This window comes from Eucyclogobius newberryi, unplaced genomic scaffold (genome assembly GCF_026437365.1).
Source record: "Eucyclogobius newberryi isolate DKJ021-1_F unplaced genomic scaffold, fEucNew1.0.hap1 SCAF_5, whole genome shotgun sequence".
NCBI classification, from domain to species: Eukaryota; Metazoa; Chordata; class Actinopteri; order Gobiiformes; family Gobiidae; genus Eucyclogobius; species Eucyclogobius newberryi.
The window spans coordinates 29276067-29290675 of record NW_027316167.1 but is presented as its reverse complement, the minus strand read 5'-3'; the positions used below and the strand labels follow the sequence as shown (position 1 = coordinate 29290675).

At 40.5% G+C, this 14609-nt stretch overlaps 1 protein-coding gene across 1 annotated transcript in view; it reads right to left on the bottom strand.

The window, feature by feature from the left end:
• The window catches only part of adamts18 (ADAM metallopeptidase with thrombospondin type 1 motif, 18), a 58585-nt gene that overhangs the window by 31538 nt on the left and 12438 nt on the right, over positions 1 to 14609 (bottom strand). The window contains exons 4-11 of the mRNA XM_072465379.1: positions 7895 to 8174; positions 6589 to 6803; positions 6001 to 6084; positions 5762 to 5921; positions 3851 to 3956; positions 3530 to 3667; positions 3286 to 3439; positions 2171 to 2266 (exon numbers count right to left, since the gene is read on the bottom strand). Coding sequence (XP_072321480.1) covers positions 2171 to 2266; positions 3286 to 3439; positions 3530 to 3667; positions 3851 to 3956; positions 5762 to 5921; positions 6001 to 6084; positions 6589 to 6803; positions 7895 to 8174 — 1233 coding nt within the window. The remainder of the gene's footprint in view (positions 1 to 2170; positions 2267 to 3285; positions 3440 to 3529; positions 3668 to 3850; positions 3957 to 5761; positions 5922 to 6000; positions 6085 to 6588; positions 6804 to 7894; positions 8175 to 14609) is intronic.

Below are 14609 nucleotides of genomic sequence, written 5' to 3'. Positions count from 1 at the left end.
GGTCCAAACTAGAAAGTTGAACAACTGATTCAAATTTGGTCCTAATCGGACTTGTTTTGATCAAATGGGAACAATTTTTAGATCTGCAATATCCCAAAATAAGTTGTCCAACTTTGCGGCTGCGCCGCACACAGACCGTAAAAGGTATCTCAAAAAATTGGATAACTTTAGATGCCCCACTTGTCCAGAGGACGTACGCCGATTTTGAAGTCGGTGGGCAAAACGCCCTAGGAGGAGTTCGTCAAAGTTTGACGTGAACAAAATGGCTAACACAGCGTGTTTTCATTTTCAAAGGAAGATGGCGGGCATAGGGTAATTATGGGGGCGTGGCCACAATAATATTTGTTTTTTGTCCTCACAAGAGGAATGCGTGTTCCGAATTTCGTAGCTCTACGACAAAGTTGACCTCGGGGCGTCTCCCATAGGCGCAATGTATTTTGACTTTTGTCGGTGGCGCTGTCGCGCCATTTTTTAACGAAAAAAAAAATGGCCCAGAAAAAACAAAATTTTTCGCCGATTTTGAATTTTGGGTAAAGTTTGGTGAGTTTTTGAGCATGTTCAGGGGGTCAAATTAGAGCTCAAAAAGCAGAAGAACAAGAAAAATAATAATATTTTTAGCAAAAACAATATAGCCGTTTCCACTATAACAACAAATTATACATCGTTTGAAAGCTCTAAGCCTTCCCCATGCCGCCATGGGGTGGAATCATCATTACGAGCGCTTACGCGCTCGTCACTCCCCATTCCGTCGGGATGCCCCGCCCACTCCCCATAGACTTCCATTGATTTTAGCAGATACAAGCATGGCCCATGCCTGCGGCATGGATTCTCGCGTACAGGACGATGCCAGGAGGGTTTTTGGAGGAATGCAGCGCTTTGCGCTGCTGTTGTCAACAATTTGTGAATGGGCTACGCCCATTCACAAATTGTTGACTATTTCAGTCATAGCAGGAGTAAGTATGCATGATCCATGCCTTCGGCATGGGCTAGTTCACTGTACTTGCCAGGGGCGACGGGGCACCAAACATGCGGGCTGCGCAACGCAGCCCGCATGTTTGGGGTTAGCGTTGCGGGAGCAATAGGCCCTCCGCCCTGCTGGGGCTCGGGCCTAAAGATGGATGGCAATAACAGCATTCGTATTATTCAATCATCGAGGCAAAACACCACACTGTCTTCCAACCTTCAACATCAGGACGTTAAAGGGGAAGCATTGTGTAAACTTGGCTTTCATGAGCTTTTAAGCATGTTGTAACAAAACTCCCTCATCATAAGCCTACTCAGAATTGCATGTTGATTGATTGATTGATTGATTGATTGATTCATTCATTCATTCATTCATTCAATCATTCAATCATTCATTCATGCAATCGATTTCTGTTTTCACCTACCACACATCTACGCCCACTGCTCTGACTACTTGTGATTATTCAAAAAAAAAGCACACACATAGGTCATTATTCAACAATAAAAACATGTAAACTACATCAGCAGCTAGCATCAGTGAAATTTAACTATAAAGTTTTTTTTTTTTTTTTTGTATGTGTTTTTTAATGTTGTAAAGCAGTTTGAATTGCACTTTGTATGAATTGTGCTCTATAAATAAAATGTGATTGGTTGATTGGTTGATTGGTTGATTGGTTGATTGGTTGATTGGTTGATTGGTTGATTGGTTGATTGATTGATTGGTTGATTGGTTGATTGATTGATTGATTGATTGATCGATTGGTGATTGATTGATTGATTGATTGATTGATTGATTGATTGATTGATTGATTGAATGGACCTGTTTCTTTTCTTTTTTTTCTTTTTAAGACATTTTACATCTATATTGCAGATTATAATGAGAGATTACACAGATATCACTTTTACTTAACAAAAAAGTTAAATAATGTATACAATTATCCATTTAAATAATACATATACATACTCAAAATAATATATATACATACTCAACATAGCATGGTGTCTTCTTTAAATGATACCAAATAGAAATACACAACATTTGTCTATCTGTACTATTGATGGTTTAAATAATCTGCAATACATTTTCTTTGCCTTACCACAACAAAAATTAATTTCGGTGACTCTAGACACCTGTCGTGTTAATCTCGCATGTGTTCTGCCGTTGTATGCGTGGAGAATCAAACATCTTAGAAGAAGAAAGACAAACCATGTCAGGGCCGCAGGTAGTGCCCTCTGCTGCTGGCATGAACTTGGTCTCACATCGCTGCCCGGTGCGGTGACACCACAGAGATTTACAGATGTCCTGTCAAACAACAGCATAGACGCGTATCAATAACAGAGAACCATGAAGCAAATATCGGCCAAGACCACCGCCACAAAGATCGCCAGCATAAGCTTCACATCAAAGCCACGGTGTCAAACCAAATCAAGGAAGCTCTTTAATAAAAGTGACTGTAATTGTGTGTGTCACATGAGTCAACTGTACAGAGATGGAGCTTCAAAGAGCGCACAGAGGGAGATCGGAGGTCCAGAGAGGGGCAGGAGAATCTGGCAACATGCCCGACTCCCACACGTCAGAGAAAGTGGTCGCCTACACATGGAGCATTCAGGTCTTTCTGTGTTTGACATATGTCTAACATGGGCAGGTGGTACACAGCCAAAACACTGCGCAAGATCTACATCACAAAGCAGCGTCGAGAAAAGACGCGGAGCGGCCCCGAGCACATGTTAATGAACGTGTAGGTTCATTTACCACCCACCGACCGGCACACAAGTCAAAGACATGCAGATGTTGTATTTGATCTCGTGTTAGCCAAACATAGACAAGCTTCAGACAAGGCTTGATTGGATTTTCCCACTGAGTTCGCTCTATAGGAAGAAATGCAGTAGCTTTTTGAACATCATTTACATCTGAATTCACAATAATAAAGCCCTCTGACATAAAGGCTTTTCCCTTCAGGGCGATGTAAAGAAAGAGACAAGGGGGAGTGCTCCGTTGTCAGATCCTATTCTAAAGGCAAGTCAAACGGAAGGGGGGGGGATGAGAACTCCAAAGATCATGCTAATTAATAAAGTGCTTGTTAAGAACCGCATCATTAGCGCTGTATAGCAGAATGTCCTTGCCTATATATAATCCTGCCTCTGTGTCTCTAGACTTAGCGCCCCATGTTCTTTCAATAAGCCTGGCAAATAGGGCACTCAATCAGCAGCCTGTGTGGTACGGCTGGTGGGGCTTTCGAGCAATAAATAACGGTCCATTGAAGCCGGCGGAGCTATAAAAACGCAATAAAAAACTTTGCCCAAAACATTTAGAAGTCTTACCTTTACGAAATCTAGACTACAAAGTTTGGCCTTGACCCCAAACTGCCACTTGCACTGTATATCGGCGTCGTAGAGCTGTCCTGGAAGTTGCTCGGGGTACTTGTACTGGCCAATCTGCCTCGGCTCATCCACCAGACAGGAAGCCTGAGCTGTTCTGGTAAACACAGCGGCCCATAGGCACGTGAGTCGAGCGAAAAGGCAGAGTGTAAATGGTTCTACGTGACCATGTGGGATTGTTCTGTACCCAAGGAATCGGCTGAGGTACTGGCGGCTGCAGGTGGACCAGGAGAAGACACCGTTGTTCCCGGCGAGTGTGGGGGACATGATGTTGCCTTCTGTCTTTCTGCATGGGTTACCTTCACCATCATGGATCATCCCAAAACTAAAACAGACAATGTTGGGGAAAACTTATTTTTACATGATATTTCCCACAAAAAGGGAACTAAACTGATGTGATAATATACAGAATGATTTGTTATTGTTTAAAATGATAAAAATGCATACTAAAACTATATTTTAAACGGTAATAACACATTAAATGACAATGAATGAGTTTTAAACCTACTTGTGTCCAGATTCATGTGCAATTGTGAAAGCCAAGCCCAGCCCGGTGTCCTCGTTGATGGTGCAGCTCCTGTACTTACTGCACATGCCACTGATGGGAGCAAAGCCTACGGAAATATATGTTATTATCCTCACATTATCCTCAACAACAACAAAACAAAACTTGTCAAATTTCCCACAGCAGTAAACTTTATACAGTGTTAGCTCCAAACGTCTGTCAGAGAGACATCCAAACTGGCAGGAGGTAGAGGGGATTTCAAACCAGCTGTGAAGTTCTCACAAGCTTTTATTATTTATCAAATAATTGCTTGACAGAATTTAATAAGGAAGTAAAAGGCTTCATGTGACAAGACCTCTGAGAAAATATTGACATAATGCCAATCAAAGATAAGGCTAAGATAATTCCTCACTATTTCACAATACAAAGAGTACTCCCAGGTTATGCTGGATTGGGTCAGTCATATTTACATGTTTTTGCTGGAAAATGTTCCTCGATTACACCATTAAGAGGAGAAAAGTGGTATTTAATGTGCCTAATAGTGTCCTGTCTGGTAAATTTGGCAATGCTAAGCTCAATGAAAACATGAATATAATGTGATGCCAGAGGTTCCTGTGCAGGCCTTACTGGCAGATGACAAATGTGTCGTATGGAGGAAACTGAGACTATCTAGGAAAAATCAGTCTTACAACCTGGAGATATATAAACAAAGCATATATAAACAAAGTCAAAATCTTAAACTGGTTGACTCATGACCAAGGTACCGACCTGAGATTTAAGGTCTGGATAACAAAGGGTTTTTTAACAGATCGTAAAAGAAAATCAAATGAAAAGCTTTGATATGTTGAAAGAATCCTTTGGCTTTGAGGAACAGGACTTTTATAGATATTTACAAATAAGGAGTTATTATAACCAAGAAATGAAACCACCATAACACTCTGACTGAAATATGTATTAACACATAAATTAGAACCTTCAAAGGATCCTAATATCTAAACTATATAAATATATTCACAATTTGGATAGCCAGTCTACTAATATTTAGAAAAAAATGGGAAAGAGGGTGATTTTGTTTTAACGGACAAAGAATGGGAAAATATATATACATGCCATGAAAGAATTTAGTTGTATCACGTTTTTTAATAACACCATGTCAAAGTGCCCACTGTTCACAAGGAAACGCTAACTGCTGGAGAAACTGTGGTTGCCAGGAGGCCCACCATTACCATTCTTTTTGGGACTGTCTTGTGGCTGAGAAATATTGGACTGCGATCAAATCCCTATAGACTGACATCATCATCCCACTCAATTTCAGATCTATGTTTTTGGGCCTTCAAACTCCTGCAATGGACATAGTAAATGGATACCTCGAGAGCATACGTTTGACCGTGGAGAAAAAGGCCATAGGAAAGAAATGGATGACACAAACCAACACTTAAGGGCTGGAAATGCGAAAAACATGACATTCGGAAACAATTTAACTGTGAGATTTGTGCCATTATGACCTGTTTAGTTTCTCTCTCAATGTCCTGCTCTGTGCTTTATATTTTATTATATCATATGCTTTCTCTTTTGGTGAATAGGTTGGTAATAGCTCAAGGCACACTCGTATTCACCGGCGCAGTGGTTGAAAATCAAGCCAGTAGCCTATGCCAACACGCACATTGTCACCGTTGCGCCTGTCTGCTTTCTCCAGCATTACAATATTCATGTCAGGCAGGTGTCGGGGCAGAAATGCATATCTGCTCTCTTACTCAGAGTCTGAGCTGTCTCCCCGGTGACAAGAAGATTCAAAAGTACACAGCGTAATGCACGGAACGGTTGATGCCTCTCACTGGTTATTACAGGTTAGCGTGTCAAAAAATTTCTCGCTGTAAATGTTTTAGAAAGTCGGAAGTTTTGTCCGTTTCTTACCCAGTGTGTCGCAGGGCTCATTTTTCCAGGAGCAGATGTCCAGTCCGGTGAGCAGAACCGCATGGTCGTGTCTTTTACCACCTTTCCCCATCAGGCTGGACTGCCACTGACAGAAACTGTTGAGCGACTGGTCCGCATGGTGATTTATGGTCAAACCCACCTGGAGAGTTAAACACTGAGAGTTAAAAAAAACATTGTGGATAAAAAAATCACAAATCACAAAACATGTGTTTACTTACAGGATCTTGTTCTAGTAATAGCAAGCTGACCACTACAACATTGATATCAGTCCCAATGGTGCCGTCTTTAAAAAGGCTGGATACCTGTAAAATAGTACGTCAATGTCTCAATAAAACACTTGCCTCTAAAATGTGTTTTGGTTTAAAAACATAAAACAGTTGGAAAGTATTCAAGTAAAACTAAAGTAATCATAAAGTACGGTGGTTTCCCATGCACAGCTGTATGATCAGTAAACATTAGCTCTAATTAAAATGTAGCTTGTTAATGTTTACAGTGAGTTACACAGAAAATGTGCTGAACATTGTAGTCTGCTTTTTCCAACAGCTACAACCGTTCTGCAGGAGAGAGAGAAAATATGATTTGAGGCCAAGAGCTGCATTCTGATTGGCCAAGAGCCGCGGGTTCGCCTTTGCTATAACTCTTAATGTCATGCTGTGGAACCTTCCGGGCAAAGCAGTAACATCTCCATGGAGACAAGCAGGTGGCAGACCCTCCACCAGAAAACGTACAGTTAGATATAATGCAGCACAAACAGGCCACACACTGTAAAATGTAAAAAGTAAAATGCGTCTGCTTGTTTTTCGCACCATGTTCATGACAGTCAGGACGTAGGTGGTGACGTTGTCGCGGCCGTGTTTCTCCAGCATCTTCCTGTCCGCCACCACCAGCGTCTCCACGTTCAGGGACCCCACGCGGTTGGAGTAGATGGGCGACCTCCTTGCCCGTCCCGCCCCTTCCTCCCCGGGCACAGAAAACTCGTCGGGCATGATGAAACGATCTGCTGAGGGCGGCTTGGGAGCATCTAGGAGGGCACACGGGGACGAGGGAGGAGTGAGAGGATGTGATGTGGGGGAACAGAGACAGAAATACAGAAACCGTCTTACATTATACTTGATAATGGACAAAAGGTACAATGCTAAAGTAGGCCAATACATTTATTTTTTTAAACAATCCAGATTTTGGCAGTGAAAGTCTAATACATGCAGTGTCTTTCCTGGCTCGTGCCGAGAACAGCTCGAGTGTCGAAAGGCCAGGAAATCCACTCCCTACACATTTTCCTACTTCCACTGCTAAACAGGGAAAGTGAAACCATGCGCCTGCCAAAAGGGCGTAACTGAATACAGCGTAACTAATACATTAAGTTTCATTTTTTTTTATTTAAAGAAGAAAATTTTATTGACTAACGATATCAAAATTGCTTTGCATACTTGACTTCACCTTTTTTTTGAATGAGAATTAAAGCTGTATGTGTAATGTAATATTCCTTTTTTCACTTACTTGAGTAATATTTAGTATGAAGTAACTGTTCCTCTTCCCATCGTGAGTCATTTTATATTGAGAAAAGCTTTATGTTGACAACTTTAAATTATTTGACCATTTGAGCTTCTTTTCACCTTTAGATGTACTTGTTTTAGCAGCTTTGCGTTTATTTTTTAGAAATACCAGAATCTGTGCATTTGTTGATTTTTTGTCTGTCCAATTACATTAACAAAGAATCATCAGATTTTAAACGCATTTTACCTCCAAAATGTTACTCAGTATTCAGTTTCTTTCTTCACCTCTAGTCCCAGTCACATAAGGATGCTAACCACTCTGCCACTGTACGGCCCCATGGTAACAACGTGTAAGAATACTGTATATACTTGTAATTGGAATATAATTTTTCACAATGTATATCAATATATACATACATATACAATGGACAATGGACAACCACAGTGACATTTCCCATATGTTCACATTAAAGGCCAGTGGAAATCAGCCAATAAGCTTTGTCCTGTGTTACTAGATTTTGGTGCTGACTGAGGAGAACCATTTGCTTGAAAAGAACTGACTCTACATTTGACAAGAATACATTAGTGCGTTTGAGGTATAAAATGTTCCCTTACATACATTGCTTGCGGCGTCCACAGAAGTGCATCTTGTCGTGCTGGTCGTGCTGGTCGTTCTGGTGATGCTGGTTATACTGGTCAGGATGATGGGGGCTGTCAGCGCTGGAAGAATTGGGTGTAGATAGTTCTGCAGATCTGCGGCTTATAATGTGTTCTGCTGAGCGCTTGTAGACCACATGAGGGTGATGTCCTTCCGGGGCATTGTAGTTATGCTTTTGAGCCAAGTGCTCCGGTAGTGGTGAGATCAAGTACTCCTCCTGAGATATCCGGATCAAACCTGACTGAAAGAAAATATGATTAATGACCAGATTATATGAGCACTTGTGCAAATGCAGAAGTTATAATCATAATATGCTACACAGCGACAGAAAAAAGAACATCTGGTGCAGCAAAGATACAATGTGCAGTAATTCAGATCATCACATCTGTTTTTGGCCAAAAAAAAACAAGGTTATTTATGAGAATTGGTGGGACAATATAATAATATAGTAACGATTGAAAAAATATTTATTTGAAATATTTGATCAAAAGTTAACCAAAGAATAGACCAATAGTGTTCATGTTTTTGAAGACGCTAAACATTAAAAGAGATTAGACATATGGGTTTTGCTCAAGGAACTTAATTTACACATATTTATGGCCTTTTTTTGAGCAATAATTGTAATAACAAATACATTTTCCAACTAAATAAATACTTCATACATTGACACGAACTTTACTATTTTCAATAATCTGACACTTTTAATCAAATACATATTGAATATTCTCAATCTCAATCCAAACAGATCTCAAAATGATCCAAAAACTCGGCCTTATGACCCTAACTGACCTCATAAACGTATATACAGAGCAACTCAACCTCAAACATTCCGTCTGACCACAACATGCCACCTAATTCCGCCCATCAGCCGCAGAATGTACACCAAATAGCTGTGCAATCAATCATACTCACACGCACATACAACACATACAGCAACGCACTGCGCCTATGGACTTTATTAAAAACACAGCCCGCCCTCTGACCCAGTGACACTTTGACCCCGCTCAGTGTATATACATGCGCTATCTACAGGGCCTAGCAACGGACTGAAGTGCGTATGCCTCGTCTGTTGCGCTGACCCGTTTCCCCTAGAATAGCAGGTGGCAAAATAAACAGAGACTCTACAAAAGCGAGGCGATGGCAAGGCCTTTGTTGTCAAAACAGTGCCGGGGATGAATGGCAGGCGGCCATCACCGTCTCCCGTCTATGCCTTGATCTGTCCATCCTCCTCTCCTCCACTCCCGGCCATCCCTCCATTCCTCAGCCGCCCCGACTGCCAGCGCGTTTCAACTCACAATTCATCATGTGTTCTCCCATCCGTCTTCCTCAGCGCGATGGGAAATGCACTGTCTAACTCCATTATTTTGACTGCGCGTAAAGGTCCAATGCGATGGGGGGTGCAGTCTTTTTACTCTGTCGATGGTTTTTTGAAGGAGGGAGTATTAATACCTGCCAAAACAACCTTGAGCGAGAGGCTCGACAGCTGCTCCTACCTGCGCCATCTCTGGAGGAAAATATCCACCACTCGGCGTGCATAAAAATAAATCAAATCAAATATGGGGGAGATTAGGAAGTTACTTGGCAAAGTGCGCGCCGGAGCTGCTCAGAATCAGTTGGAATCCAAAACAGAGCGATGAGAGGTCAAAGGAGGTGCCTCTCGTCAACCCACACGGCTGTCTCTTCTCGTTTTGCCGTCTTTTCATCTGACTGCGAATGTTTGGTCATTGACGGCAAAAACTAGACCCAGCGCGAACGAGCCACGCTGTTGATATGACGAGCCGATGATGGAGCGATGAGATGTTTGACAGTTGAAGACGTTTAAAGGGGACGTTTCAATCAACTTTTGTGATTTTTGTACTTCGTTACACTGATTGTTCCTCATCATTTAGTTTATTCATAGTTGTATACTGATTGATTCATGAATGTTTGAGTAATCTCGTATTTTCTTGCGTTTGAGGCTCGAGTGCTCTGAAAATGTTCGTTTTCACCTACGCCCTACCCCCGCCCACATCCCTGTACTCAGTTCCAGTTATTTGAAATGGATTCTAAAATTTCACATAGCTGCTTTTCAAAATAGTTTGAAATAATTCTGCAGTGTTGAACAGGAAGTCAATGAACCTGTTTTTAATACCAAGCAATTTTAGATCAATATTGTTCCCCTGAAAATGGGATTCCAAATATACATTTTCACCATCATGGTTAAATACAACATTCAAATTGACATCCTGAGGGCCAAAACTATTCTAACTACCATGGAACATAGCATCAAAGTATTCTCTGGCTCTATGACAAAAATAATACATTGAATTTTGAACAATTGTACTGACAGTCAGACTGACAAAGCAGAACAAATTGATAAAAAATAGAAACACAGAAATGACAAAACACGGTGTTTGTACAGAATCATCTTCCGTCTTGGATAAACACGTTTTCTTATTTGAAAGAACGCAAATCAAATTCATATCAAGACCGCTCAAAACGGGCTCCTAAGACAACCAAAATATTCACTCACATCTCCCAGTCTCTTTAGGAACTCGGGCGGTTTAACTCTTGGAAGGCTGCATCTTTTAGTTGTTTCTGTATAAACTCCAGCCCCTTTCAAGATTCCCAACCATGATATTATAAGGCAAATGAATAAGTGCTTACATGCAGCTAAAGACTGGGCCTGAGCAGTGAGAAGCCCCAAGCTGGTGATTAGGGGCCTTAGAAGCAGCACATCTGCACACAGCTCGGTGCAGGATCACATGAGCGCAGTGTGTGGTGAGAGAGAGAAATATCATAGAGAAGGGCCCCGGGGCATACAACTTATTCAACAGAATCACTATCTGAATAATTACAGTTTGCTCAAGAGAATTATGTGTCTTTAGAATGGGGTTAGAAACGGATGGAGATGGTAATTTGGGATCTGGGATCAGAGGATGGCACAGTCGGCAGGAGCCAGGCAGAAATTAAAGGGAGGTCTTGGATTTCTTCTACTTTAAAAGTTACTTTTAATGTTACTTTTGCTCCATCTGTTTCTGTTAGCCCAATATGAGAATAGACCTGATGATCAAGTACTTTCCCTTAAGCCCCTTTACACAGTACAAAGTATTAAAAATGTTGCTCTCTATGGATCCAAATAAGTCCACTAGGGTTACTTTTGCTATCAGCCCCACTAATAGTAAATTGTTTAACTTGTATTTTAACCTTACAATCCACACTGAAAACTGCTTTTGTTCACTTTTTGCACAAAGGAGGCCAGAAAAAGGATTTGATTAATTTCCGTCCAATCTCAAAAGTTATGGAGAAGCCAGTCTGGATTTAGACCAGGGCATAGCACTGTCACAGCTGCTACCAAAGTTATAAATTATATTGCTATTGCATGGATAATTATGAAGAATGATGAATGATTTGTCAAAAGCCATTGATTCAGTGGATCACTGTGTTCTCTTGGATCGTCTGGATGCTGTTGGCTTTGATACAAATTCTAAAAAATGGTTTGCAGATTACCTCACAAATAAGAGCTCAAGCTGTTTCTGCTGATGGCTTTCAATCTGAATGTTCTTACCATAATAAAGGTGTTCCTCAAGGCTCTGTCATTGGACCACTTAAAACATTCAAGAGGATTTCACTCCATTCAACAAATCTGTGTTAATTTAAAATTTGTAATGATTTGAAATAAAACAAAACGCAGGCTGCTCTCTTTTCTTATGCTTGATGGTAATATGATTGAACAAGTACTATGACAAATACTTGTGCATCTGGATGAATGATAAACTCTCCTCCAACAAACACGTACAAGAGCTGACAAATAATCTTAAAGCCAAATTGTCATTTTTTTTTAGAAATAAAACATGTTTTCATCTTCATTGTAGAAAACCGTTCATCCAGGCCACATTTCATTCAGTTCTAGATGATGGTGATATTATATATATGTATTCTATAGCAACAGTGTTAAAACCTGTTTATCATTCAGCTCTAAGGTTCTGCTCTAAGGTTCTGCTCTAAGGTTCAGCTCTAAGGTTCAGCTCTAAGGTTCAGCTCTGAAGTTCTGCTCTAAGGTTCAGCTCTAAGGTTCAGCTCTAAGGTTCTGCTCTAAGGTTCAGCTCTGAAGTTCTGCTCTAAGGTTCTGCTCTAAGGTTCAGCTCTAAGGTTCAGCTCTAAGGTTCTGCTCTAAGGTTCAGCTCTGAAGTTCTGCTCTAAGGTTCTGCTCTAAGGTTCAGCTCTAAGGTTCAGCTCTAGGGTTCTGCTCTAAGGTTCAGCTCTGAAGTTCTGCTCTAAGGTTCAGCTCTAAGGTTCAGCTCTAAGGTTCAGCTCTAAGGTTCTGCTCTAAGGTTCAGCTCTAAGGTTCTGCTCTAAGGTTCTGCTCTAAGGTTCAGCTCTGAAGTTCTGCTCTAAGGTTCAGCTCTAAGGTTTAGCTCTAAGGTTCAGCTCTAAGGTTCTGCTCTAAGGTTCAACTCTAAGGTTCAGCTCTAAGGTTCAGCTCTAAGGTTCAACTCTAAGGTTCAGCTCTAAGGTTCAGCTCTAAGGTTCAGCTCTAAGGTTCAGCTCTAAGGTTCAGCTCTAAGGTTCTGCTCTAAGGTTCTGCTCTAAGGTTCAGCTCTAAGGTTCTGCTCTAAGGTTCAGCTCTAAGGTTCAGCTCTAAGGTTCAGCTCTAAGGTTCTGCTCTAAGGTTCTGCTCTAAGGTTCAGCTCTAAGGTTCAGCTCTAAGGTTCAGCTCTAAGGTTCAGCTCTAAGGTTCAGCTCTAAGGTTCTGCTCTAAGGTTCAGCTCTAAGGTTCAGCTCTAAGCTTCAGCTCAGGAGAAGGATACAGAACTCATCACTGTGAATTATACTCTAAAGTAGGATGTGATCATTGGATGCAATAAGAGAACAGCTCTGCCTTTTGTTTGTGTTTAAGGCTCGTTTGCATTTTGCCTGATTATCTATCAAGTTTATTGCACATAAGTTCAAGTATTCACCGTTTGAGGTCTTAGGACTTTTTTCTCTTACAAACCCATTGTGTTAACACAGAGACAGGAAAAAAGGCTTTCAATAACTTTGCTCCTGTGGAATAAAACACAGAGACTTTTTAAATTAAATCATTTTGTGCCTTTTAATGATTTTAAAGCACTGGTCCAGGACTACCCACAGTGCCAATGCACTTGTTTTATATAATTTTTTATCTCATATTGTTTGTGTAAATGTGTTTTTATGTATTTGTTAATTTTACTGAATCTTTTATTTGTGTTTTACTATCCTATGTTTGTGTGTTGATTATTTTGTGTTGTGTTTTAACAAGATACTCATGAAAAAGAGAATTAAAATTACCGTGATTAATTTAAAAAAAAAAGTTTATACTTGAATAGATGAAAATGTGTGCATGTGCAGGCATTAAGTGTATATTTACATCAGACGTAGCGGTTGCATCTAACACTGTAATTGTTGAGTTTACCTATGACATGTTCTTGGATTAAAAAATACTAAATCACATTCAAACTGTTTTGTTTTAATGAAGAGAACCAGTGTAACCAGTGTTTCCTCATTATTAATTTAATCAAAGTTCTGTTTTGATTGATTCTTACATGTTTGAGTCATCCTGTATTATCCTGCATTTGAAGCTGGAATGCTGAGAAAATTCCAGTTTTCACCCACCCCCTATCCTCGCCCACATCCCGGGAAATGAGTTGCGAAGATGATTCGTGTCAGGTCCTAAAATGTCATGTAGCCCCTTTTCGAACATAAAAACATGAACATGAAAATCTTCTGTTTGATATGACCACTGCGAAGGGGCGGGGCTTATCAGGTCTGCAGTTTTGAACAGGAAGTCAATGGAAGGTTTTCGATCAACGTTGCATTTTACATGAAAAATATGTCAAATGATGATCTACTGCGCTTATGTTACAATTCACAACTAATATAAACATCATTATATCATGTTTCATTTGATATCACCATGAAAACTATAACCAGAAGCAAATCAAACGTAAAACAGTGTCAGCCTAATTAGGTTTGCGTTTAAGTATTAAGAGTAAGTATGGATACGAATACCAGATGTGAACTTAACAAGCTTAAGTATCTGGAGAGACAGATTGAAATGAAAAAAAAAAAGTCTGAAGGTGGTTAAAGACAGACAGCAGACTCTAATGATTAAGCCTGTAATGTGTCAATAGCCTAAAGCGCTGCCATCATTATTAGCATCTCTAATTGTGTTTGAACAACCTGCTGACACCATTTATGCACAACTGGGGGCAGTGCAGCGGAGGTGGACATGTAAAAAGAGTGAAACTGATGGAGCTTTTGTCGGTGCAGCCGCTGGGTAAGGTCTCACTCGTTATCCCGTGCAGGCACAGCAGGAGGCAGAGGACTACTCCCACACCAGCCCTTGCACATGGAAATGTCCTCTATCCAACAGGCCATGATTACACTCTAACTACATTGTCGTTCTGGGGTTTTATAAGCGGAGTTGAGCTATAGAGATAAGGGTTGTCCAAAGAAATCAACACCAAGATACTAAGTTATAAATGGTCTTGAGATTTTTCCAACATAGTGTGACTATTTGGTGAAATTAAAGAAACCGTGCTAAAATTGACATTATTTTATTAGGGTTTTTTTTAGATTGTTTTTTTAAAGCTTCCTATAAGTTATCTGTTCTTTTACTTCTGTACCTACTTGCGTTGCAACACCGAGATTTACCCATTGTGTGGACAAATAAAGG